The 26,365-nt window shown below is 62.1% G+C and overlaps 2 protein-coding genes across 3 annotated transcripts; one reads left to right on the top strand and one right to left on the bottom strand.

The window, feature by feature from the left end:
• The first annotated feature begins 4,252 nt into the window (after positions 1–4,252).
• On the top strand, positions 4,253–5,959 carry PRXL2B (peroxiredoxin like 2B). The gene is made up of 7 exons (XM_056128455.1): positions 4,253–4,365; positions 4,452–4,656; positions 4,974–5,025; positions 5,296–5,359; positions 5,432–5,507; positions 5,614–5,738; positions 5,872–5,959. The coding sequence occupies exons 1-7, from the start codon at positions 4,303–4,305 to the stop codon at positions 5,896–5,898; spliced, it is 612 nt and encodes a 203-aa protein (XP_055984430.1). The 5' UTR covers positions 4,253–4,302; the 3' UTR covers positions 5,899–5,959.
• Positions 5,960–7,146: 1,187 nt separating this feature from the next.
• MMEL1 (membrane metalloendopeptidase like 1) lies at positions 7,147–26,365 on the bottom strand. Of its 2 annotated transcripts, XM_056128437.1 has the most exons (22): positions 26,174–26,365; positions 18,087–18,149; positions 17,334–17,495; positions 17,112–17,192; positions 15,006–15,101; positions 14,691–14,809; positions 14,481–14,546; positions 14,269–14,403; positions 14,109–14,198; positions 11,990–12,126; positions 11,792–11,885; positions 11,182–11,310; positions 10,315–10,413; positions 9,931–10,014; positions 9,671–9,774; positions 9,438–9,496; positions 9,186–9,305; positions 8,765–8,898; positions 8,453–8,518; positions 8,034–8,129; positions 7,849–7,925; positions 7,147–7,454 (listed from the first exon to the last, which is right to left on the bottom strand). In XM_056128437.1, the coding sequence occupies exons 1-22, from the start codon at positions 26,325–26,327 to the stop codon at positions 7,355–7,357; spliced, it is 2,265 nt and encodes a 754-aa protein (XP_055984412.1). In that variant the 5' UTR covers positions 26,328–26,365; the 3' UTR covers positions 7,147–7,354. The 2 variants fall into 2 exon arrangements, 1 of the variants encoding a protein (XP_055984412.1); XR_008794434.1 differs by lacking the exons at positions 7,147–7,454; positions 7,849–7,925 and having other exon boundaries at positions 8,054–8,129; positions 8,805–8,898; positions 17,334–17,498.

The following is a 26,365-nucleotide window of genomic DNA, read 5'->3' on the forward strand; positions in this document are numbered from 1 at the left end:
CGCTTGGGAGACGGCCCTAGTCCCGCCCTCCCCAAGGTGTCCAGGTTCCTGCTGGACGGAGCCCAGGTCCCCCTGCCCCATGAGTGGGAGAAGCAGCCGCCTGCAGGGGACTGTGCTGCCGCCATAGCCAGGGCACAGGGTTTGGCGGGAGATGCCGTCATTCCACAGGAGCCCTGTGTGTGTGTGTATGTGTGTGTGTGTGTGTATCCAGGACACTCAGAGCCGTGTGTGTGTGTGTGTGTGCGTGCCCGGAGCCTTCAGAGCTGTGCGTGTGTGTGCATGTAGCCCTCAGAGCTGTGTGTGTGTGTGTATAACCCTCAGAGATGTGTGTGTGTAGCCCTCAGAGCTCTGTGTGTGTGTATGTAGCCCTCAGAAATGTGTGTGTGTAGCCCACAGAAGTGTGTGTGTGTATAGCCCTCAGAACTCTGTGTGTGTGTGTAGCCGTCAGAGCTCTGTGTGTAGCCCTCAGAGCTGTGTGTGTGTGTTGTGTATGTGTGTGTGTGTGTGCATGTATGTCAGTGCCTAGACACCCTCAGCCATAAGGGGGTGCGCAGGGAGCAATCTCGCCTTCTGGAAAGCAGCTTCCCAGAGTCCCGGGTCTCTGAAGCCTGCAAACACCCTCATCCTCTGCCCTCTGATGACCCCCAGAGTGACTGGGTGGGCTAATCCTAGGGGCTCCGGTTGTGCGGGGCAGGGACAGGTCAACTGGGGCCTGTGGGGGCGTCCGACGGATGTAGGTGTCCCCAGGTGTGCCGCGGGGTGGGACTTGCTCTGGAGGTGACAAGCAGGGACATGACCCCCAGGCGCGGTATGGGCTGCGGGCGGGTATGGGCTAATCCCTTTGCAGGGCTGGGAGTAGCCGCCGCTTTCCCACAGCCCCGGATAAAGGGCCGGCGCCAGCTGCTCGGCCACAAAAGGGCGGGCGGGCGGGGCGGGCAGCCGGCGGCCACCACCTACCTGGCCACCCCAGGGAGAGGGAGTCAGTCCAGAGTGGCCCAGGACGGGGCTGGGGGCCAGTGCATCCTGCCCCCTCCCCCCAGGTGGCAGCAGGGAATGTGGCAACACTTTGGCCTCACCATGCCATCTCCTCTCCGGGCTGCTGTGGGGACCCCCAAAGTCATTGTTTAGGCAGACCTGGTCCTGTGGACACTGACCCTCCGTCTGCGGACACCCCCAGGATGCCCCCAAGCACGTCCCAAGCAGGAGCAGCAACTCACCACCTGCCACCTGCGAGGACCGAGCAGCCAGCCCGGTGGCCGCAGACCAGAAGGTGGGCTCTGGGGTTGCCCTCCCAGCAGCTTGGGGGACTGCGCCCTCTGCCGGCGCTCTCCCCAAAGCCAGGGCACCTGCGCCTGGGGGTGGGGCTGGGGCGGGGCCATCCCCCAGCGGGACCTCGGGAGAGGCCAAGGGGTGGCTGCTGCACCCTGGCGGGAAGAGCCACGGGTTCGGGGTGACCCATGGCCGGTGCTCAGCAGCGCCCGGGAGGAGGGGGGGACGCGAGGGGAAGACACCGACAGGAAGGCGCCTTCGGGGGCGGGGGTGCCCAACGACCTCAGGCCATGAGGGCAGGGCCGCGGGCACACCTGAAAGCCTTCCCGAGAGACTAGAGAGATGGGGTATCTGCAGGGCAGGGCCTGGGGGTCACCCAGCTGCACATCACACCTTGTTTGGGGGTTGAGTGCTTGTGGGGGACCGTCTGTAGCTAGGAGGTCAGAGTTCCCCGTCTCAGCCCCGCACCTGGACAGTGGCTGCCAGCAAGGCTGTCCGGGGCACTGGGGACAGAAGCATGAGTGCGCACATGTGTGTGTCGGGCAGTGGGGCAAGCGGTTGCCCACCCCGGGCTCTGTGTTCCATGAGGCTGCGTGGGCCTCCCTGTGGAACCCCAAACCCGGCAGGTTTCCTGTTGAGGCAAGGATGAGGGAGCTGGGCCAGGCAGGCAGCCACCCTCAGGGATGATTTGCACTCCCTGGAACATTCCGCCGCGTCACCCCTGAGGGCCCTCCCGCTTCTTGCTTGTCATTGGGGTGACATGCCCAGTGGGGCTGTGCCACGCACACCCACCATCTCCACAATATTTCGTGAGTCTACACACCTCTGCCCCCTGCCGCTCCACATCACGTCCCTCCCACAGCCCTCCTCTCAGCACTGGTGGCTCACAGTGGCTCCCGACCCCAGGACCACACTCATCCCCTGCAATGAGTCCCTGACTGCCCAACACAGTCTTCCTGTCCCCTAGGACGGCCAGGCCCCAGGACTGCACCTTTGGAGATGGGACCTGCCCAGCCATGGCTGTGGTGCTGAGGCTGGTTTCAGTCCTGCAGAACCTGGTGCAGGGCCGGCTCTTGGCTCAGGGACCCGCCTGGCCAGTTACAGACCCCACAGTGCTAGAGCCTTGAGTCATCCCCGTTTCTGGGGCTCCATCAACCATGCCTGTCTGTTCTCAGGTCCATGGCAGACAGGACCCCCTCAGCTCTGCAGTCCCGAGGGTCCACAGAGCTCCTGACTGCGGGGGCTTCTGGCTTTGGTCTTGATGCGGGAATGGAAGCAGGGACCAACGCATGAGAGGTGGGTGCAGCTCCAGACGTGCGTCCAGTGAGGCATGGTGGCGGAAGCCTTGGGAGTTCCTGCTCATGGTCTGTCACTGCTGTCCCTCCCTCTCCCTCACTCTGGCACCCTGCTGGTCTGTCTCCTGGGGGCACAGCCAAGTCAGCCCCTGCACTGATCCTGGGTCCAACCCCTCGCTGCTCCAGAAAAGCGAGGGGATGTGAAGCCCCAGCACTGCAGCTGCTCTGTGAATACGTGTGTGGTGTATGAGTGAGAGCCTGGGCACACTCAAGTGTGAGCACATGAGTGTCGCCTGTGTGGGTGCATGTGTGTACGAGTGAGCATGTGTGTGAATGAGGGCCAGTGCATGAGTGTGAATAGGAGTGTGTGTGCACATGAATGTGTGAACAAGTGCAGGTGTGATAAGGGTGTGATTCCATAAGTGTGTCAGTGTGAATAAGGGTGTGCAAGTTGAGTGTGAACACAGCTGCGAGTGATAGATCAAGGGTGATAGTACACGAGTGTGTGCATGTGCATGAGTTGAGTGTGAATAAGGGTGAGTACATGCTTGTGTGCATGAGGGGAAGTGTGAATATGCATGTGAACTAGGGGGCCGGTGCACGTGCACGTGTGCGTGGGATATGGGCCATGCAGAGTGTGCTTGCCTTCAGGCTGTGCTCTGATGACGATGACGGCAAGTCCTTATCTCCTCCTGCAACGGGGAGAGAAGACTGCGTGTCACCTGCCCACAGCGGGGGTGGGGGGGGGGTGGGGGGGGAATGAAGAGATTCCTGCTGGCCCTGAACTGCCCATGGCGTGGCAGTGCACGGCGCGCTCCAGCACCCAGACCCCACGCATGTCCATCCAGGGCCGTGGACTCAGCGCTCCGGGTGGTGAGGATGAACAAGCGCTTCCCAGGCGGTCGCAGAGCCTGAACGGTGGTGGCTTGGACCCACGTGCAGGCACCACGCCAGCCAGCTTGGGCGCTCCACTGAAAATGCTTCGTTTTCGGTTGTATGCCGAAACAAGACCACGCTGAAGAACGCTGCCCTGCGTCTTCGGAGGGCATCCCTGCTGGCCAGAACCCCGCTGCGGACCGCGCGGCTGGCCGCCGTCTTCTCCGGGCAGGTCCCGCTTCCACCGCCTGAAGGCCCCAGTCCCAGCCCGCGCCGGTCCCCGCAGCCCCGCACTCTGCGCAGGCGCCCCAGCTCCGCCCTGCCCGCCAAGGGATGACGAACTCACGCACGTGCAAGTAGTGGCGTAGCCGCAGGCTGGACCCCGCAGTGGCGGACTCTAGGGCGCCGCGGGGCTGCAGGGGAGAGTCCGGGAGCAGGGACGGCTGGGGGCGGAGCTCGGTCAGGGGCGGGGCCAGATGATGCGAGGGCGGGACCAGGAAGCGAAAAGGGGCGGAGTCTGGGGTGGGGCGGGACCAGGGAGGAAGGGCGGGGCGGAGTCTGGGGGCGGGGCGGGACCAGGAGGCGGGGGGAAAGGCGGAGTCTGGGGCGGGGTCAAGGGGTGGCTGGAGGCGGAGCGATGGTGGGCGGGGCCAGGAGGGAGGTGGCTGGGGCGGAGCGAGAGCGGAGCCAGGAGGCGGTGCGGGGCGTTACCGGGGGCGGGGCGTTGCCAGGAGGTTTTCAAGGGGCGGGGCGGGGCCGGGAGCCGGCTCAGACCTGGCTAGAGGCTCAGGAGGAGCGGGCTCCCGCCGGGCAGCTGCCTGACAGGCGTCCCGAGCCCAGAGCGCTGCGAGCGGCGGCGGTCATGAGCGCCCTGGACCTTGCCCGCGTGGGCGCGTGTGTCCTGAAGCACGCGGTGACCGGGGAGGTGAGGCCGGCGGGCGCAGGGGGGCGGAGGGCAGCGGCCAGCGCTCCTGCTCTCCCGCAGGCCCTCACCGCCGCCCCGCTCCGCAGGCCGTGGAGCTCCGCAGCCTGTGGCAAGAACAGGCGTGCGTGGTGGCCGGACTGCGGCGCTTCGGCTGCGTGGTGTGTCGCTGGATCGCCAGGGACCTCAGCGGCCTGGGCGCGCTCCTGCAGCGGCACGGGGTGCGCCTGGTGGGCGTGGGGCCCGAGGCTCTGGGCCTGCAGGAGTTCCTGGACGGCGGCTACTTCACCGGAGGTGCCCAGCTGGCCCTGCCCACGCAGCAGCCTCTCACCCAAAGGAGTGGCACTGCTTTCCCTCTTGCTCAGCCCCGACCCTCGTCCCCAGGAGTCACCTGGCTATGTGCCCGCCTTCCTCATCCCTCCCACCCCTTGAGCTGCCAGCCCCTCCTCCAGATCAATCCCCCTGCCCAGCGGTGCCCTGACCAGTCTCTTCTGGCCCTGCCTAAGTTCCTCCTGTCAGCGAGCTGGGCGGGTGCCACTCCCTTCCCTGCGTGCCCAGGGGATGGGGGCTGGGCGCAGGGCAGGGCGCACACTCTAGCCCCTGATTTCCAGAGCTCTTCCTGGATGAGACCAAGCAATTCTACAAGGAGCTGGGCTTCAGGCGGTGAGTGTGAGGGCCGCCTCTGCTGCCCCAGGCCTCCCCAGCCACTCCAGCACCCTCAGCCCTGGGCCCTCATCCAGGACTCCTGGTGATGGTGCTGTGCCCAGGCAAGGGGGGGGGTCACAGGGCGCCTGGCTGACTGGCACCAGCAGCTGATCAGAGCCTGGCAGCCAGAGATCATCCACGCTGCCCGCTGTCCTCTCGGGCCCTGCCCTGGGTTGCTGTGTGCTCTGGGGCTGGTGGTGGACATGGCTCGAGCTCACGTGTCTGCAGATACAGCGGCCTGAGCATCCTGCCAGCTGCCCTGGGAAGGCCCGTGCGGGAGGTGGCTGCCAAGGTCAGTGACAGCTTGGGGGTGGGGACCCCAGGGCTTCTGTCCAGCACTGACCTGATGGGTGCCCTCCTCCAGGCCAAGGCGGTCGGCATCCAGGGGAACCTGTCAGGAGACCTGCTGCAGAGCGGGGGGCTGCTGGTGGTCACCAAAGGTGGGCAGTCCTGCTCCCTGCCCCTCCCTCCCCACCAGCTGCTGCCTCCACCGTGGCAGTGGCGGGCATAGCCCTGGAGATCCCTGACGTCCTCCTGCCACTGCAGGCGGGGAGCGGGTACTGCTACACTTCGTGCAGAAGTCACCAGGTGACTACGTCCCCCGGGAGCACATCCTACAGGCCCTGGGCATCACCGAGGAGGCCAGTTCCAGTGGGCAGGGACCGCCCCAGGTGAGCCAGTTCCGCTGAGCCCCAGGATGAGGCCACGGGCTGGGGGCACTGCCAGGCTATGCCGCTTAGAGCTGCAGGCAGGCCTGGCCCCACCCGTGCCCTCATGAAGGCCCAATGGGCCCCTTTTCCGCAGTGTGGTGAGGACTCGTGTGCCAGGTGAAGCCTCTGAGCACTGCGGCCCTTCTGCTGAGCTCCTCCACCAGTGAGCATTAAAGCCGTTCACACTCCATGCCTCGTCCACTCTGTCCTGACACTCTGCGCCTTGTCCACTCTGCCCTGACACTCTCTTCCTTGCCCACTCTGGTCCTGACACTCTGCGCCTTGTCCACTCTGGTCCTGACACTCCCATGCCTTGTCCACTCTGTCCTAACACTCTCTGCCTTGTCCACTCTGGTCCTGACACGCTCTGCCTCATCCACTCTGTCCTGACACTCCTGCGCCTTGTCCACTCTGTCCTGACACTCTCTGCCTCGTCCACTCTGGTCCTGACACTCTGAGGCTTGTCCACTCTGTTCCTGACACTTCCATGCCTCGTCCACTCTGGTCCTGACACTCTGAGCCTTGTCCACTCTGGTCCTGACACTCCCATGCCTTGTCCACTCTGGTCCTGACACTCCCATGCCTTGTCCACTCTGTCGTAACACTCTCTGCCTTGTCCACTCTGGTTCTGACACGCTCTGCCTCATCCACTCTGTCCTGACATTCCGCGCCTTGTCCACTCTGTCCTGACACTCTCTGCCTCGTCCACTCTGGTCCTGACACTCTGAGCCTTGTCCACTCTGTTCCTGACACTCCCATGCCTTGTCCACTCTGTCCTGACACTCTCTGCCTCATCCACTTTGGTCCTGACACTCTGCGCCTTGTCCACTCTGTCGTGACTCTGTCGTTCCCCGGTGGTGTCACATGGATGCAGACTGTCACAGTTGCTCGTGTAGGGGTGCCGTCTGTCTCAGCCCCAGAGACCCCAGCCCCAGCACAGGCGGCCAGGTGAGCTTTGCTCCCTGGATGAGCAGGGACCAGGTCAGGAGATTGGCACCCCAGATGGCCAGGCCAGCCCTCCAGCACTTGGACCCTCTGTTTCCAGAAACTGCCAGCAGAGAATTCCAGGGAAAGGACAGCAACCCCCCCCCCCCATACCTTCATCCTTCCCCCACTTCCTCCAGGCAGCCCACACACCTGAGTGGGCCCAGCCCTATGAGGACACTCCCAGGTGGTCATTCACTGCTCAGCAGGTGACTCTGGCATGGTGTTCTGAGACCCCACCGCCTTTCAGTTGCACCAACCCTCAGCCGGGTTCCGGGATGCTCCTGCCCGCCTCCAGGAAGCTTCTGAGGGGGACCTGGCAGGAGACAGAGCCCAGAGCCCCTCCCTCCCCACGACCGGGACCCCCGAACACAGACAGGCAGGAGACTGTTTGAAAGTTTTACTTGACTCAGTGGAAGCTCTGGGCGCTGAGCGTTTGCGCAGAGGGGCGGGAGGCACGTCCGGGCTGCGCGGCCGGGCAGACGCCCCCGTCCGCTCCAGGGCGCGGGGGTCCGTGGCGGTCAGGGGCGCCGAGCAGGCTGGCCACCTGGTCCATGGTGGGGTGCAGTGGGGGCCGATGCGCGTGGCCTTGACTACCAGACACGGCAGCGGTCCTCCGGGTGCATGGGGGTGCCCTGGGCGCACTGGAAGGCTTCGGAGAAGGCGGCCAGGTTCTGCAGTGAGCCCAGCACCCTGAGGGAGAGTGGCTGAGCTAGCGAGCACAGGAGGGCGGGGGCAGGGCTGGGAGGGCGGGGGCATGGGAGGGCGGGGGCTGGGTTGGGAGGGCAGAGGCGAGGCTGGGAGGGCAGGAGCGGGGCTGAGCGGGCGGGGGCGGGGCTGGGAGGGTGGGCATTGGGGAGAGTGGCTGGGGGGGGGTGGCTGGAAGGTGGGGGCGGGGCTTGAAGGGCAGGGACGGGGCTTGATGTGCGGGGGCGGGGCCGAGAGGGCGGGGCTGGGTGGGCGTGGGGAGGGGCTGAGCCGGCGGGGTGGCGGAACACGGGAGTCGGGGGCGGGGCTGAGCAGGCTGGGCACGGGAGGGTGGGGTGGGGCTGGGAGGGCGGGGCATGGGAGGGTGGGGGCCACTTGCCGGTACTTCAGGGGGCTGTGCACGTCAGTCTTGATGGACTGGATGGCAAACTCGGGCCGGTAGGAGCCGCACCACACCTGCGGGAACGGGTGGCTGGGGCAGGGGGCGCCGGCCCTTCTCCCCCGCTGGCCTGCCCCCTCCCCAAAGCTGGCATGGGGTGCTGGGCAGGGCTGGGCAGGGCCCACCTGGGCGTAGTTGATGAAGAACAGCTGGTCGTAGGTGAGTGCCAGCCCAGGCAGTTGCTGGTCTTTGCCGCCCTCGGAAATCCACTTGAGATACGCCTGTGGACAGAGGTGGCCTTGTGCTGGACACTCCGCCACAAGTGCAGTGCCCTCCTCCCTTGGGGTCCTCCTCTGCAGCTGGGAGACCCTCGCCTACTGCTGGTGACTCAGTGGCCCATTGAATGTGTTCTGGGCGGCCGGGCTGGACTCCTGGCAGAGCTGAGGTCTGGGGGCCTGGTGCTGCCTCGGCAGCAGATGGGCAGGGGTTGCCCAGTCAGAGCAAATGTGGACATGCCCGTGCGCCCCCACTCCGGCCCCCAGGACACTGCCACCATCCTGTGGCCGGAGCTGGGCCCTGGCATATGGCAGGGGCCGGGACCCACCTTGTAGGCCTGCCGCACCCCTCCATTGTCGGCGATGTTCTCCCCGAGCGTGCTGAGCCCGTTCACCTGGGGGGGGGCCTGAGTGAGCACCGAGGCCCCGCTGACCACTGCCGTCCCGCTGGGCCGAGTCCCCCCACTGCGCCCAGTGTCCACCCCGTTGGTCTGAGCTGTGTCCCCTGCTGGGCGTGTCCCCTCACTGGGCTCCATGTCCCCTCTAGCTGTGTCCCCCTCACTGGGCTGAATGTCCCCTCTGGCTGTGTGTCCCCTCTGGCTGTGTCCCCGCCGGCTGTGGTCCAGGCGGGTCTGGCTCACGCTCTGCTGCTCGGCCAGGTCCCAGGAGAAGTTCCCGTACTGGTGCACCATGCACTCCGACTGCTTGCGGAAGTGGCGGGCCGAGAAGTCGCTCCACCAGTCCAGCATGTTTCCGTCCTTGTCGAAGTTGCGGCCTGCAAGGAGGGGGCCGTGGGTTGCCCGCGCCCACCTCCAGGGGTCCAGCCCTCACCTAGGAGAGAAGGGCTTGGCGTACCTGCAGCACCCCCTGAGCCTGACCTGCGGCTGGCACCCCTGGCCGCCCACCCCACGGGCCCCTCCAGCCCTCCCTGGAGTGCGGGGCCCCTCATGGCTCCTTCCTGCAGGCCTGGGTCGACCTAAACAGGGGCCCGAAGCACCGCCCAGACCCTTGGCAGCCCCTGGAGCCTCCCCTGGGCTGGGGGTGCATCCAGTCCAACCCTACCGTTGTCGTCAAAGCCGTGGGTGATCTCGTGCCCGATCACCATCCCAATGCCCCCGAAGTTCAGGGCCTGTGGCTGCTCCTTGCTGAAGAAGGGGGGCTGGAGGATGCCGGCGGGGAACACTGTGGGGCAGGGGGGTCAGTGCCCGGGACGGGCTGGGAGAGGCCAGCCCTCCCCACCATCGCGGGGGCCCCGGGCACGGGGAGCCAGGATGCCCCTTCTCAGAGGCGGGGGGCCCCGGAGGGTGCACGCACCAATCTGGTTCCGGTTTGGGGAGTAGAAGGCGTTGACCACGGCGGCCCCGATGATCCAGCTGGGAAACACCAGGGATCGTCTGGGCTTCTCCGGGCAGGCTTGAGATAAGCCCTGAGCATCTGCAGCCCTGCTGGGCCCTCCCTGCCGCCTGCCCCCAGTTCCGGCCCTTGGACCCCAGACTCTGGCGCCCAGACTGCCCTCTCACCCAGCCGGTCCCCGGCTGCCCACTCACACATTCTGGTCCACCTTCTCCCGAAGCTTCTTCAGGCTCCTCTGGGCACTGGCCTGGAGGTTCTGTAGCCCGTTTTCAAAGTACAGCTCCTCAGAGAAGTTCAGCTGTGGAGAGGGCAGTCACAGCGGGGTGAGGGGAACAGGGCTAGGGGCTGGGCAGCCCTGCCTCTGCAAAGGGGCCGCTTCCTTGCCCGTAGCTGTGGGACTGACCCCCCCAGGTCCCCGGGCTGAGGGAGCGCGCCCAGGAGCGTGAGGACGCACATTGGAATACTCCTCATCCAGGTGCTTGTTGGACTTGTCCAGAATGTACTCGGGATAGCCGATCTGCTCCCCGATGTTGATGGCCTGCGGGGAGACGCTGCTCTGGGCCTCCCGTGCACTCCTGGGCTGGCCCTGCACACTGTTCCCCTTGCCAGGGCTCTGAGAGGCCAAAGGGGAGCATACCCTAGCAGGCTTTGCCCCGAGGCCGCTGCAGAGCTCAGGGGCCAGGCTGGTGCCTCGGGGCAGGGCGTGGTGGCTCCGGGCTGTGGCCAGCCTCCCCCTCGAATCCACTCCCTCTGCCCAGTGCCACCCTGAGTGCCACTCAACTGCTGTCCTTGTCTCCCAAGTAGGGGAGGGGATGAAAGCCCCTGGCCCTGCCCTGACCTTTTCGCGGGCTTTGTCCTTGGACTCCTCGTCCATCCAGCCCAGCTCGTCCAGAGTCTCCACGAACACTGCCCGCACCTTGTCAATGAGCTCGTGCACCTGGGGAGCGAGAGCTGCCGGGGACCTGCAGGGACTGCTGTGATCCAGAGCACCCTGCTGTGCCCACCCTCCACCCATCTGTACTTGCTGCACTAGCTGTGCTTACACCTGCGCTCACACCTACGCTCACACCTGTGCCTATACCTGCACCCACACCTGCCCTCACACCTGCCCTCACATCTGTGCTCACACCTGCATTCATACCTGTGCTCACACCTGCACCCACACCTCCCCTCACACCTACACTCATACCTGCGCCCACATCTGCACCCACACTTGCACCCACACCTGCACTCACAGCTGCAGTCACACCTTTGCTCACACCTTTGCTCACACCTGCCCTCACACCTGCGTTCACACCAGCACAACAGCACTTATTGCATCTACATCTGTGCTTATACCTGCCCTCACACCTGCCCTCATTGTTGCGCTCATACCTGCACTCACATCTATACTTATTGGACCTACACCTGTGCTCACACCTGTGCTCACACCTGCGCTCACACCTGCGCTCACACCTGCACTCATACCCGTGCTCACACCTGCACTCACACCTGTGCTCACACCTGCACTCACACCTGTGTTCACACTTGCACTCACACCTATACTTATTGCACCTACATCAGACTCACACCCGTGCTCACACCTGTGGCTCATTGCATTCACATCTGTGCTTACAGGTGCACTGACTCGTGTACCCTTTGTCCCTTTTCCAGGTGCCCTGTGTGTGACGGGGGGACTCATGCTGCCGGGGGCTGGGGCACCCACCGCTCTTTTGCTCTCTTCTGGAAAGGCCTGCTGGACGTAGAGGGAACCCACGGCGCTCTCCATGTTGCTGTTGACGTAGCTGACGCACTCCCGCCAACGCACCTCCTCCACGGTGGTGCCGTACAGTGTCTGCGGGCCAGACGCTCACCTGCGGCCAGCACCGCTTGCCCACCAGCCCGGGCAGCTGCCCGCTCTCCCGTTTATCTGGCTCTCCACCGAGCAGTGTCTCTGCCCCCTCGGTCAGGGCATGGGGCCTGACCCAGCTTGAGGGGACATTCAGACCAGAGGTGGAGGCGGCCACAGCCCAGCTCCTCCTGGCTCTCTGGCTGGACCTGCCTGGAGGGCTCTGGCCGGACCCCAGCCCGGCACTCATCCCAGCTTTGCTGGGGTCACCTGACCTTTGGACCCATTGCCGGAGTGGGGAAGGACATGTGCTGGTGGGCATGGGGGCTGGAGGGTATGACCAGGACTCTGCCTAGGGACATGGTGCAGTGGACATGGCTTGCCTGGCCGGGTCTCCGTCCTGACTTGCTGTCCCTCCCCCCATGACTAGGGCCCTGCTGGAACCATCTCTGCCAGGGTGTCCCCCAGGGGCCTCTCCCGCGCTCACCTTGCGGTAGTTGGCACGGGCATCCCTGAACCTTTGGCTCAGGCTGCTGATACGGTCGAGAATCAGGCGCCAGACCAGGTAGTTCTGCAGGGTCCTGCGGGCGGGCGCAGGCGGGAGCCACACAGCCGGGGCGCACCCAGGCGCCCAGGCGGCAGCTCCCTGCTGGGCTAGAGCGAGGGGCTGAGAGACTCGCCTCACCTGGCTGAGAAGGTGTCGATGATGTCCTCCAGGCTCTGCAGGTAGGGCACTCCATACACCACCACCTGCTCGTCGGGCAGCAGCGGGATATTGGCAGAGGACAGCACCATCCTTATGAAGAGCGTCCAGTTGAACCCCTAGCACAGGGCAGAGTGGGGGACAGAGCGTGGGTGGACACACAGCCCCATCCCTGCTTGGTCCAGAGCAGAGATGGCATCGGCCTGAGATCCTGCCAACTCCGGCCGGCAGGACGGCATGGAAATGAACAAACAGGCTCACTGTGAGCAAGCAAGTCCTTGCCGTGAACACTGGCCACTGGGACACTCGGCAGGGCCGGCCCAGGGGGCCGGAAGAGACAGGCCAGTCCTAGTCATGCCCAGCAAGGCAGAGGGGAAGATAATAGCAGGAGAAACCCCCCATGCAACTGGCCCATGCTGGTTTGACAAACTGGCAGCCAAGAGGCCCTGGCAGCTCTGGCCTCGGACAAGTTAGTGCCCTCTACGCCCACAAGAACACACTGGCTGAGTCACAGCCAGGATTCCACAGGGCTTAAGCTACTTGAAATGCGAAAATCCAGAGTTCCTCCAATAGATAGCAGACACCCACAATTATAGGAGACGCAGACAGACTCCGAGTTAGCGGCTAGAGATGGGTTCAATTCCTCAGGGTTCTTGCCCCCACCCACACAGATGCACAGACACACAGACACCGGGCCAGGACCAAGGCCCTGCTGAGGACACAGTCACTGTGTCCTTGAGGAGAAAACATTTCCACAGAGGACCACGTGTGGGCGGAGGGTGGTGTCAGGCACCGAGGGAACTGTCAGTCACTCTGGGCCTGTGAGGGCACAGCCAGACACATGGGCCAGGGGACAGTCGGCCACACCGGCCCCAGGTGCAGAGACCACGCAACCTGCTGGGGGACTGGCCACAGCTTCCTGCCACAAGGTTCCCGAGGCCCCCAGGAGCCCCAGAAACAGCCGCACACTGCCACACAGACACAGCCACACACATGCACAGTCACACACACAGTCGCTCAATGCCATACAGACACAGCCACACACATGCACAGTCACACACACAGTCGCTCAATGCCATACAGACACAGTCACATGCATGCACAGTCACACAGACACAGACACTCACTGCCATACACAGCCACACACGCACAGTCACACACACAGCCGCTCACTGCCATACAGACACAGCCACACGCATGCAGTCACACAAACAGCTGCTCATGCCATACAGACACAGCCACACTCACACACAATCACACACAGCCGCTCACTGCCATACACAGACACACACATGCAGTCACACATACAGCTGCTCACTCCCATACAGAAACTGCCACACATGCACAGTCACACACATAGCCACTCATACCATACAGACACAGTCACATGCATGCACAGTCACACAAACAGACGCTCACTGCCATAGTCACAGCCACACACATACACCCTCACACACACACAGCCACTCACTGCCATACAGACACAACCAAACGCATGCACACACAGTCACAGACATAGCCACTCATGCCATACAGACACAGCCACACTCACACACAGTCACAGACATCACACACTTGCAGTCGGAGGGCAGATGGGAACTTGATTCCTGGGGTGGTCCCAGCGCTGGTACTGTGGCCCCGGCCCGGGCAGGGTGAGGGGCAGCAAGAGCAGAGTGGACACCATGTGCAGCTGCCCAGGGCTGTGTGCCTCAAGGTGCCAGTCACTCCCTGGCACCTCACTCTTCCCTATGCCTCTGGGACCTCCCATGATGGACAGGGCTATGGCAGGGCCATGTCTAGACCTTCACCGAGGAGGACCCAGCACCTCCCTGGCCCTGGGGAAGTGGCTCTCCCTAGGAACTGCCCACCACGGCTCCAGCACCCCTAAGTCCTGAGGGTCCACGGGTCCACATGTGACCCACTGGGCAGGGGCCCGGGGACTTGCTGGTGGCCCCTGCTGCTCAGGACAGCTGGGATGGAATGCAGGGGACCAGCAAAACAGAGGGCCATGTGCTGAGGGGCTGGGGGACCAGCCTGGCAGGGCCATTGCCTGAGGGGGTTGTGGGCACCTTGTGGGCCTGGGGGCAGGGCCAGGCCTCACCTTCAGGTTGAACCTGTCCTGCAGCTGCTCCAGGTCCATGCGGTGGTACAGGGTGGTGACATCATGTCTCTCCTCCTGGGGGACAGTGGCCTGCGGGGGCGAGGGGAGGTCACGGGTGCAGGGTCGAGGGGGGGGCCGCCCGCCCCCCATGTCTCCTCACATTGGCCAGCTGTGTCTCCAGCATCAGCACCTGCACCATGTCCCTCTCCACCAGGCGGCTGTCCTCAGGCAGCTTCCTGTCCGCACGCAGCATCGCGGCCACCGACATCATGAACTGCAGGTAAGCGTCCCGCACCTGCGCCGGGCACGCGGCGTCAGCTCCCGTGGGCCCTGGCCTCCCTGCCAGGCCCCGGGCCCCCTGCGGCCCCTCACCTTCTGGTTGATGCCATCGCTGAAGTAGTACTCTCGGGTGGGCATGCCCAGGGCAGGCTGGTCTATCTGGAGACAAGGGGGTCGCTGAGCAATTATGGGGGCAGCAGGCCCCAGGGAGGGATGACGCCAAGACCCATCAGCGCTGTGGGTGATGGGTCCCCCACCCCCGTGGCCCTGCCAGGTCAGCGCCGCCCTCCCACTGGTGCGTACGTAGATGATGTGGCGGCTGGAGTTCTGGTCGTCATTCCAGATGAAGAGGTCGATGAGGACGCGCCGGTTGAACCGCGAGTTCAGCACCGCCAGCTGCTGCTCCAGCCCCCAGGTGGGCTCTGGGGATCGGCACCCCAGCTGGAGTGGCAGGCCGGGCCTGCCCCTCCCGACCCGGACCCAGGGGCTGCTGGTGTGGAGTGTCCCCCAACAGTCACCAGGGAGGCTGAGGGCGGCTGCAGGGGCGAGGTCCCAGGCCCAGGAGGAGCAACACCCTTTGAGGCGAGGGCCAAGTTGCAGACGGGCTCACGGCCTCACCTACGGATTCGTTCCACTTGTCCGTGGCCACCGGCCAGTCGCCCACCTCTTGGATGACGTCCAGCAGTGGCTGCGAGTCTCGCTGCTCTATCAAGCCTGAGAGGGAGGCCTGGTCACCCACCAGAACAGGGAACCACAGGCCGTGCGTGTCCAGGGCCGCCACAGAGGGCGGAGCAGTGGGGACTGCAGGGCGGGGCAGGGACGGGGGGGGGGGGGGGGGCTGGCTGGGACAGCAGGGCAGGAGATGGCAAAGGTGGGGGATGGCAGGGGTGGAGGCGGGGCTTCCGGAGGTACCCTCCAGAGAGATCTCTTCAGGGGCAGGAGAGACTGGGGGGGACAGCACCAGGGCCAAGGAAGGGGGAGCCCTGCAGTGCCCCCAGGCTCAGCAGTTGGCCACTTGTAAGAGGGGAAGGGGGTGCAGACCGCATGTGGGGTGCGGCACATGAGGCCCCAGGGGCCAGAGCGAGGCCAGCTGCCAAGGCAAGAGTGGGCAGGCATTGCAGCAGACAAAGGTGGGAGGACGGGGGGCGTAGGCTGAGGAGTTGGTGGGGTACAGGGCTTCCTGGGCTCACCTAGACGGTGATGGAAGTGCAGTGGGGGCGCAGGGAGGGGAACTGATAGGGTCTGCCCGGGTTCTAACTCTGCTGCACGGCCTGGGTGGATTGCCAAGTGGGCGGGGCCTGAAGGGGCGGGGCCTGAGTGCCTGCCGTGGTTTCTACCAAGAGCTATTTTACCTGTGTGGTGCCCGGATCAAATCTAGGGCCTTTCACAGGCAAAGCCTGAGCTCCATTGGGCCTCACCCTGACCTGCTTTGGCTCTCAGGACCAAAATGCGACGAAGAGTGGGGATCCGGCCTTTGCCTTCAAATGGGGACCAGCCACAGGTATGAACTGGCCTGTAGCTTCCAACAGGTCAGGGACCCGCATAGGCCCCTGGGTCCAGGGTCTCACGGAGACTCCCCCACAAAGCTGGGTCCCAGCAAGCTCAGTGCTCAGGTACACTAGAACACATTGTTTACACTTACAGGAAAACAGCCCCCTGAACCTTACTCTGAAGAAACAAGTGTTCCCCAGAGCGATTGATCACAGGGAGGGGAAGCCCCTAAGTCAGACTATGGGGCAGTAGGAAGGAGAGTCCCCAAGTTTGCAAGGTTTAGCTCCCTAACTAGGTAGGGACCTAAATACACAGAAATCCTGCAAAACACCGACATACATACATATGCACACATACCAGTGTATACGCACATACAATACAAATGCACACAAATAATTATAACACAAGATACACATGCATGCACATAGATACAACACACAGATAGGTGTACACACACAAAACACAAGCTACACACCACACAATGTAATGCACACACAAGATACTCATACATACACACACGACATAACACGTGCATATCACACACAACACACATACATGTACAGTGCACATACATGAATAGTACACATGCACATATTATAAGCATAACACAACCCACACGATACACACAATGTACACATGCACATACATACAAAAAAGACTTGGTGAATGGGCACAGTGTATGTATGTATGTGTAAGTGTACTCCACATGCATGGGACACGATATCACACACCTATGCAGCTCATGTACAGTACACATGTGTACATCATATGATGCACAGTAATATTGACATATGCATACACAATACAAATACGCACACACAGATAGCACGCATATATGTAAACATATATACGCAAAATGCACACATATGCATCTGTACCACACATACCCGTGCACGCATAATACACATATAAGGTCACACATATAATGCACATGTATATACACGAAGTAGATGCACCTCACACATAAAAACCTAAGACATGTGTGAACACATATGCATGCATGCATCACACATGTACTCACAGACATATACATAGACACGCACACACAATTACATGTGCACAGTCACACACATGCACACTCCCAGGCAGCCTCACGCTGTCTTCTGTCTGCCCTGAGAATGGCTGAGTTGGGTCAGTGCAGCCGTGGCAGGTCTATGCCAGGGGCCAGGTGGGACGCGGCCCAGGCTGAGGCGGGAGCTGAGGGTGAGTGGGTGGCCCCTCCGGGACACTCACTCTCGTTCATGCAGGAGCGGTACAGCGTCTTGGCCTTCTGAATGGCTGGCCTGTCCTCGGTCGTGGAGTTCTCCAGCACCCCTGCGGGCGAGGAACAGCTGGAGAGAAGTCCTGTTCTCTGGCAAACGGTCACTGGACCCCAGCCCTCCCCTCAGCTCTGGGCGCCTCTTTGGGGGTCCCTCCAGTGCCCAGGCGGCCCAGGGCTAGGCATGCTGCGGCTACCTTTGAGGATGACTTCCAGCTTGTCCCGTAGAATGTCGAACACGCTGTAGCGGGAGTTTGTCTCGGGGATCACGTGGTGCCTCAGCCAGCCCCCACAGGCGTACTGGTAGAAATCGTCACACGGTTCCTGGGTCTGGTCCATGTTCTGGAGGATTCTGGCCGCTGCTCAGGGGCAGGAGGAAGTGGGGACACTTAGTCAGGGGTGCCGCATGTGGGTGGACAGTCAATCCCAGCTGGGTCCTCGTCCTGGGGCTGCCACTTCTTAGCCACCCTCCACCCCAGGCCCCCTCCCCCTCCCCCACCCAGTTCCTCCTCTGTAAATCTGCGAGGTTGTGGTTCAGTGGACCAAGGCCTGGGCTCACTCAGGTGCTCGGGCTGGTCACTCAGCACCCTGTCCTTGGAGGTGCTCTTATGCAGGGGGTGCTGTTTCCTGTGGGATGGGATGACTTCTCCCAGGAATGCTCGGGGATCCTGGGGCAGCTGAGCGCTTTAAGATGAGGGGGCCAGGCTAGGACCCACCCAGGATTTCGCCACTTCCACTGTGTGCGGGAAGGTGGGAAGGCCTCCGTGTGCGGCCCTGGGCGGAAAGGGCAGTCTGGCCAGGACTGTGGGCATCACTGCGAACAGCCCCAGATCCTACCGAGCTCCTGCTCCTGGGAGTGGGAGGAGCTGAGGTTGGGGGGGGCTGGGAACTTTGGCCTCATCAAGGCTGTGGGGGCGAGGGGGTGGGCAGTGCGGTAGGGAGAGGCTTACCTGCCAGCACACAGCCCCGGGTGGTGCAGATTTCTCCCACATCGCTCTTCAGGTCTTTGACAGCTGTGGGCAAGGAATGGGTGAGCGGGTGGTGCGGCTGGGCAGGGTCCAGTGGGTGGGTGTGGCCAAGTGAGAGCAGGCGGAGCCAACTGGCCGGGTGGTGTCAATGAGTGGGCGTGGCCAAGTGGGTTGGGCAGGCCAAGTGGTGTGGGCGGGCCAAACGGGTGGGCATGGCCAAGTGGAGGTGGGCGGGTCAAGTGGGGTGGGAAGGGCCAAGGGGGTGGGCGGACTGGGTGCGCTGGGTAGGGCGGTGCACAGGCCGGTGGGGGGTGCTAAGGAGGACTGTGACTGGCCTCCACCCCCCTTCCCCCTCCACCCCCAGCAGGGGAGCCCCAGGGTAGCTGGAGTCAGCCAGCTTCCACCCTGGGTGTGAGCCTGGTTCCTGCTTGAACCTTGAGGAACCTGGGACCCTCTCATACCCGCCTCCCAACTTCCTGAGCTGCCCCAGGCCTCCAGGACAGAGATGGTTATTCTGCACTCCTGTCTGTGCAGCTCTGGACCTGTCAGGGTCCAGGCAGCACACCTGCCCTGTGCAAGCAGGGGCCGTGCTCAGCATCCGCCTCGGGCAGGCTGGTCTGGGTCCCTGTCTGCCCACTGCACCTGTGGTCACCGCCCAGCCCCACTCCAGAAGGTCGGGCCCCAGAGGGAAAGCTACCTCGGGCTCTGCGCTTTACCACGGTCCTCTCTTCCTGCGAGAAGGAAAGCCAGCTAGGAGAGAGGGTCAGCGGCCTCTCTGGGGAGAGACACAGCACTCAGCTCTGGGCTCCAGCACTGCCACTCCTGGCCGTGCTGGGGTCCCGGCTGAGCAGGCCCCTGCCCGAGACCACTCCTGACGTCCTCATCAGGGAGACAGGCTGGTGGGGGCCTAACGTTGCTGAGACGTTCCCCTCAGCACCATCCTCCCCGCTGCTGTCTACTCAAGGTGTAGCTCCTGTGTGCACAGGGCTCATCTGGGCCCCCTGGGGGCTGTAGACGGGCACCCTGGCCGCCCTGACACCTTGTCCCAGCCGGCATTCCCGTGGGCGTGCTTGAGGCTGAGGGCAAGGACAGCTTTATCCCACCTGGGCTGTGGACAGCACGGGCTCTGGTTCAGCCAGGCACAGAGCCAGAGTCCCCATCCAGTGCTGGGCTGGGCCCCCTGCCGGGAGGGAGGGCATGAGTGCTGGAAGCACGAAGCGAGTGTGCCTACCTGCTGCCGTTGCTCTGTCAGCATCTGCTCACAGGGGTACCCGGCGTGAGCACTGGGGAAACTGAGGGTCTGACGCAGCCCCCTCCGCCCCACCGTCAGCACCCCTAGGTGCACCGAGGCTTCAGCCCGCAGTGAGGTGCAGAAATGAGTCTCTGCCTGTTCAGCTCACACCTGGGTCTTCCCCAGTGAACACCACACCTTGAGGATGCCTGGGCTCTGGCCAAAGGGCAGGGGGTGTCTGCGCCTGCCCAGGATGCAAGAGCCCCAGGAGAACGCGCCAGAGAGGCTTCCTGAAACCCCCAAGAAGCCAGCAGAAGCTGAGGGCTCTCGGGAGGGCGGGAAGGAGTCTTCCCGGAGAGGTCCTCCCTGAAGCCCTGGCCCAGCCCTTGATGCTCCAGTCCACGGTGTCTGGAGGTAGGGCTGGGCGGGAAGAGAGGCAGGCACAGCAATTGTGCCCTGAAGGCAGAATCAAGTGGCCCGAGAGGTGGAGTCGGCCGATGCAAGGCCAGTGGGCCAGCCTGGGAAGCACCATGACTCCTCGCAGGCTTGGGGCAGAGATAGAAACATCGGCACACTGTGGCGGGAGTACCAGGTACCCCCCTGACATGAGTGCAGATGCAACAGCATGGAGGGAAGGCCTGGCTGTGGGACACGGGCACCAAGTCAGCCCCGGGAGCTGGAGCCAGAGCACAGAGGTTGGAGAGGAAGCCCCGGGACAGCGTCGGAGCTGGTGGTAAGCAGAGCCAGGCAGGATGCTGGGTCCTTCCCTGAGGTCCTCCAGGTCATCAAGACCAGAAGGCCAGGAGGAGACCCGGATGGGTGGGACAGAGGAAACCTGGCTGCTGACAGCACTGCAGAAACCTCCAGGAAGCAAGCATGCTCCTGAGCACCGAGAGGACAGAGCAAAGGAATAGGAAGGAAGGGCAGCGGGTGGACTTCCTGCAGCTCAGTGGGGACCTCGGGAGCTCAAGGGAAAAGAGCAATACTTTTTTTTTTATATAGGAATCCTGCTGTTTATTCAGCTACTGATTAAGCAGGAGCAATAGCACAGTGCTGGATCAATGGCACAGCGGGTAGGGCGTTTGCTTTGCACGCGGCCGACCCAGGTTCAATTTCTTTGTCTCTCTCAGAGAGCCCGGCAAGTTACCGAGAGTATCCCACCCGCACGGCAGAGCCTGGCAAGCTCCCTGTGGTGTATTCAATATGCCAAAAACAGTAACAAGTCTCACAATGGAGACGTTACTGGTGCCCACTCGAGCAAATCAATGAACAACAGGAGGACAATGCTACAGTGCTACTGATTAAGCTGATTGAAGTGGCATGAACTCCATATTATTTTAAAAAAATTTTAAATTGAACATCCATGGGATAGATCATTACAAAGCTGCTCATGATCGGGTTTCAGGCATACAATGACCCAGCACCCATCCCTCCACCAGTGTAATTTCCTACCACCAATGTCCCCTATTTCCCTCCCACTGTCCCCCAACAACTCCCTGCCCCCAAAACCCCCATGGGAGGTGCTTTCCTTCTAAGCTCCTGAAATGAGAAAGCTGGCGTGAACCCCATTAAGTCCACACATACACATGAAGCTACAGAACATGGACCAAACAGTCAAAAAGATCAATACATGGAGATCTGGTCACGGGTTCGGGCAGTAGTTCCAATGCAACTCTCCTCACTCGATGGAGGGTCAGTCGCCAGTATACCTTTGGCAGCTGATTCTAGTCTGAACCAAGAGGCCAAGGCCATCAGGAACGCAACAACAAGGAAGACGGAACTGGGAGACTCCACCCCAGTGAGTGGGGAGGGGTGACAGCCAAAGAAGGGCTGCCAAGATCCCGTAGAGCCGCGCCCGGAACAGACCCCCGGCCTGGTGTGTGCCCTTGCCCTGAACAGTCTGGTGGAGAAAGGGCCGTGCCCCCATAAACACTCTAAAAGGGATCCCAGAGATAAGACCGGTGCTTACGCCTGCCGCGGAGATGAGCCCCAGGGACCCCACACGCAGTCTGCAAAGTGGCGAAGCTCTCTGGTGGGACCTGATGATGTGTAGTTGTGTTCGCTGTTGGCCACACACAGGGGCCCCGGAGTGTGGCGCGGGGAAGCAGCTCCGGGACCCCAAGCCCCCGTGGTCAGAGAGCGTGTACTTTGTGCTCTCTCCAGCCCTGGGGGTGACTCTTAGACTCAAAGGCAAATGCTGTGCTCCCCAGAGAAGGAAAATTCATGTTAGACTTAATTTGGGAAGTTCTGGCTCCGTGGAAGACATGTGACTACATAAATCAACCACAAACTTTGGGGAGAAAATCACCGAAAAACGCGCCTCTGGGAGAGCATGGACTCCCGAGTCCACCAAGAATGGAAAACAGACGTGCTGGTGAGCAAAAGGGCAAGAAAGGGGATGGCACTGTGACAGAGGAGACACTGGGGTACTCTGTGAGGAGGCTGTCTCAGCAAGACAGCCAGCTCATCCCCTGTCCCTGCCTGGGTGTTCGGTGCAGAGGTGACACAGTTCGACATTTTCTTACAAACCAAGCACAGTCTTCCAGTCTGCACCAGCAACTCCGCTCCCAAGAGTGTCCCGTCAACACACAAAGCTGATGGTCAGCGTTTCTAAGAGCATTCCTCATGACGGAAGGGAGCAGAGAGAGGATGAGGTCCTGTAAGAGATGTGGTGGCACTGGTGATGACACCTATGCAGTCAGAATTCTCTTTCAGCAACCAAAGAAGCTATTGAGTCGCAAAAGGCCTGAGTGAATGTGACGTGTATTTCCAAGCGACTGAGAAACCGTGGGGCCCAAGATTCAGGGGCAACCTGGCCAAACCACAGGCAGAGGGGCTAGAGCTATAGTACAGTGGGTAGGGCGTTTGCCTTGCACGTAGCCAACCTAGGTTCGATTCCCAGCATCCCATATGGTTCCCTGCGCACCGCCAGGAGTAATTCCTGACTGCAGAGCCAGGAATAACCCTGAGCATCGCCCGGTGTGACCCCAAAAAAAAAAAAAAACAGAGCAGCGGGGATGGTGGCAGAGCTGGGGCCAGACGGGCATGCAGGGAGGGAGGGGGAGGCGGCAACTTCCTTCCAAGGAGGACAGGGGGATGATGGGAATGTGGTGACAGGCATGGTGACAGGACCGACCTGCCCTCACACCTTGGGACTGCCAACGGCAGCAGTCAGTCATGGAAGTACACGGTCCTCCCTCCCGTCAAGCAGCCCCAACTCCCGACACAGACCCGCGAAGACGGTCTCAGAACACACACTCTCAGGCTGATTGAGATGGCACGAAAACAAGGCGAGACTCAGGGGAGGCTGCAGCCAGGAGGCGCTTAAGAGGACTTGCCAATTTGCCAATCTGATGTCCCTGGGGGCCATAGACAGAATGAGGACACGAGGGGGACGTGAGACGCAGGAATCCAGTGAGACTGAGGTAGTGCTGGGCTCGTTTATTGCTTGAAACTATCACACGCACAGGCTGTTAGTAACGGAAATGTGGTGTGGGCACACGGGGACGCAGGACTGTTGTACCCACCCCCTGTTCGCCAGGCCAAGTGTGCTCTAAAAATGTTCCCTGGAGCAGAGGGCACTTCAGGCTCACAGACACGGACCCTGGTCTAGATCAGCACAGCGCTGAGCTTGCCCTGCTCACAGGGACCTACTGCTGTTTGTCTCTTCCTCTGTTTAATTTAGAAATCAAACCAGGAAGGGGGCTGGGGCGATAGCACAGCAGGTAGGGCATTTGCCTTGCACGCGGCCGACTCGGGTTCAATTCCCAGTATCCCATATGGCTCTCTGAGCACCGCCAGGAGTAATTCCTGAGTGCAAAGCCAGGAGTAACTCCTGTGTATGGCCGAGTGTAAGCAAAAAAAAAAAAAAAAATCAAACGATGACAAATGTGCATGGAAAGAAACAACGTGGCAGATGCAGGAGGTATGGGGTGCCCAGAGCCTCACCTGGGGTCTTGAGTGGACCAGAAGGGACAGCTAACCTCTCCTATCTCTGCAGCAACCCTTGCTGAGTCTGCTCGAGCGTGGGAGTATTTAAATCGAATGAACAGGACAGTGGGTCAGGAATGGAGTGGTGTGGGATTGGGAGTGACTCTGCATGGCTGAGTCCCAAAGGAGAGGCACGTGGGCCAGATGAGGCGAAGATCAACTGCATAGTCTGTGTCCGGTGATGGACAGAATCACTGAACCGCTCGGTGTCCAGTCAAAGTGATGGGGAGGCGAGGAGAGCCTTAACAGATGCAGGGACAGAAGGATGGTGCAGGGACAAAGACATTCAGAGACCAGCAGCAAGAGTGATAGTAACTTTCCACGGACGCGGGACTCGGGGTGGTGGGGAAGGACCCAGCATCGCGGTCAGCGGTCCACCTACAACATCTCCACAGAGCAGGTAGAAACACAGAATGTGAAGTAAGACCTTCCACGGAACCACACACCTGTTCCCACTCAGAGGACTTGAGGCTGGGGGCAACCCAGGACTGGCGGGTGGCACGGAGGGGTGGAGAGAATGAGGAGGAGGCCGCTTTGGGCCCAGCCCGTGGTCTGTGTTCAAGCGAGCAAGGACAGAACTCCCTGCGTCTGTGGAAGTTTCCTGCTGGACTCCAAGGACCCACGGCTCCGAGGCTGCTCCCAGGGTGCTGGCCCCGAGGCCCCAGAGACTGCTCATGTTTTTCTGCATCTCCGTCTTGTATCATTACCCTAGGAACCCCGGGCGGCCCTCAATCTCACTCACCCCTGGGCAGAGGCACAGCAAGTGACATGGCTCATTCCAGATGTTCAGAGCCAGAAAGGCAGAACAGCAGGACCAGCGTGGCAGAGACACAGTGTCGCCCGCAGGCTCCAGAGGGGTGGCCCTCTGCAGCCCCTTAGCACCAGCCCCCTTGTGGGAAGGGCTTCTTGAGTCTGGCGCTGGCCGCTCTCTGCCTCCCTTCTAAACGTGGCCTTAATTTCCTAAATGTGGCCTTAATTTCCGCGGGCCACTTCCTCCCCACGCTCAGGTAAGAAGCCGGAGAAGCTTTGCCTGATAGAGCGCAGCCGAGGGCCCTGGGGGATGTCTGCTTGGCTGCTGTGGCTGTGTGAGGCCATGGTGTCAAGGAAACTGAGAAATTAATTGGCGGTGATCCCAGCAGACATGGCCCAGGCCAGCTGATAGAAAGTAATCTGCAGCTTGAGGAGGAAAGTGCCCTGCCCAGTGTGTGTGCGCGTGTGTGCGCGTGTGTGCGTGCATGTGAATGTGTGTAAGTGTGGAAAATGTGTGTGTGTGTGCGCATGTGTGTGTGTGTGCATGTGCGTGCATGTGTGTGTGAGTGTGTGAGTGTGGCGGGGTGATCGGCACGGCACAGTGCCCACCAGTGGCTGTGCATGACAGTACAGCGTCTCTGCTTGGGCTTACCTAGGGGGACTGATGGAGTAGAGGTGGGTGGTATGGGAGATGGGCCCTCGAGGCCAGCCCCAACTCTCCCCTGCACCCTTGCCCTGGGACCAACCCTTCTGGGATTCTGTGGCCCATGGAATGAGGAGGGTAGGCCTCATGAGGCCTGGCCCGTTCCCACTCGCCTTTGAACTTGGCTCAGCTGGCCAGTCCCCCAAGGAGGACGGGTTCCCGTGGGCCCTTCGCAAGCTATGGGCCACGCCCAGCCTCCCACCACATGCCCTAGAGTAACTGAGCATCAGGCTGACTCCTGAGGCAGCTGCATCTGCACTCAAGAATCACTTCTGGTGGTGCTCAGGGCTCCCTATGGGAGGCGGGGGTCGAACTGGGTCACCTATGTGCAAGGCGAGTGCCCTCCCTGCTGGACTATCTCTTCAGCCCCAGGAATGAATTGCACTTTACTAAGAACTGAAAGATGAGGAAGACAATGATGAAGAATTCAGACCATGGTGTTGGGGGAAGGCTCTGTGTCAGCCACCTGTGTCTGTCCCACTGTCCCCTGACACAGAAGCTCCGCAAATACCCCTGCCTTAGTTATCATTAGAAACCTGCTTCAGTACTAACTCCACCCTCCGAGGAGACCAGAGTTGAAAGCACAAGCAGATTCCGGTAACGGTGCTGGGAAGGGAAGCCAAGTACCTCAGAGCACCCGGAAATCGGGAAGGGCTTCAGAACCACTGCATGCAGATGCGAAGAGGGTCAAAAGCAGCGTTGATTAAAAAGTGGCGAGAGGAGAAATGCTTAGCCACTGTCTGGGGGCCTGGGTGCAGGTGGAGAGTGGCTGGGCTTAGAGGGTTCCTCCTGTTGTGTGCTTCCTGCCCCCGGAATGTCACTTCCAGCCCCTTGGGACGCGGGGCCAAACCCAGGGGTCAGCAGTCCTGGACAGAGGTTCCCCAGGGGCTGGGTTCCAGGGGATGCTGGGGTTCGGGGTTGGGTGCTGGGGATCTCTCTGCCAGGCAGTGGCCCTCGCCCAGACTCTGCCTAGGGAGTTGGCAGCACCCAGCCAGGAGGGGGCAGATCACAGTGCCAGGGCTGGGGGAGCTGCCCTGGGGATGCTCTCATCTCTCAGGGGTCCATCGTTCAGGGAGGTTCTAGCAGCAAAGGTGGCTGTGCGTGTGTGTGGAGGGGAGAGGGGTGGTGAGAACGCAGCACCCCCATCCCTGCCGACCCTCCCCTGCCCCGTGCGCAGAGGTCGGCGCTGGACAGACGCCCTCCTGGTACCCAGCCGGGAGGGGTTCAGGGCTGGGTGGGGGCGTCTCTCCCCCTCCCCCTCCCGCCCCTACAGCCTGTCTGCAGCGCAGGCGCCGCGAGGGGCCTCGGCGGGGCCCTGGCGCGGGGCGGGACCCCGCCCGCGGGTGCCGCCTCCTCCCGCCCAGCCCCTCCTGCGGGCCCGCGGGGCGCACTCACCTCTGCCGCGCGCGAGCCGGAGGCCCAGGCCCAGCAGCGCGCCCGCCGCCAGCAGCAGCAGCAGCAGCAGCGCCGCCTCCAGCAGGCCCCGGCGCTTCTGCCCCCAGCGGCGGGCCAGCTCCGGCGTTCCCTCCGGACTCTCCGGCTCCCGCATCACTCGGCTCTGCACCGGAAAGCGCGCGGCTGAGGGCT

The sequence above is a fragment of the Sorex fumeus genome, unplaced genomic scaffold (genome assembly GCF_029834395.1).
Source record: "Sorex fumeus unplaced genomic scaffold, SorFum_2.1 ptg000064l, whole genome shotgun sequence".
Lineage (NCBI taxonomy): Eukaryota > Metazoa > Chordata > Mammalia > Eulipotyphla > Soricidae > Sorex > Sorex fumeus.

Coding starts and splice junctions, on each gene's coding strand:
- PRXL2B (XM_056128455.1), top strand. CDS start 4,303: ATGAGCGCCCTGGACCTTGCCCGCGTGGGCGCGTGTGTCCTGAAGCAC. Junction 4,366..4,451: donor AGCACGCGGTGACCGGGGAG/GTGAGGCCGGCG, acceptor CCCGCTCCGCAG/GCCGTGGAGCTCCGCAGCCT. Junction 5,026..5,295: donor AAGGAGCTGGGCTTCAGGCG/GTGAGTGTGAGG, acceptor ACGTGTCTGCAG/ATACAGCGGCCTGAGCATCC.
- MMEL1 (XM_056128437.1), bottom strand. CDS start 26,327: ATGCGGGAGCCGGAGAGTCCGGAGGGAACGCCGGAGCTGGCCCGCCGC. Junction 11,886..11,989: donor ATCGACACCTTCTCAGCCAG/GTGAGGCGAGTC, acceptor GCCCGCCCGCAG/GACCCTGCAGAACTACCTGG. Junction 11,311..11,791: donor CCCGTGCCAACTACCGCAAG/GTGAGCGCGGGA, acceptor TCTGGCCCGCAG/ACACTGTACGGCACCACCGT.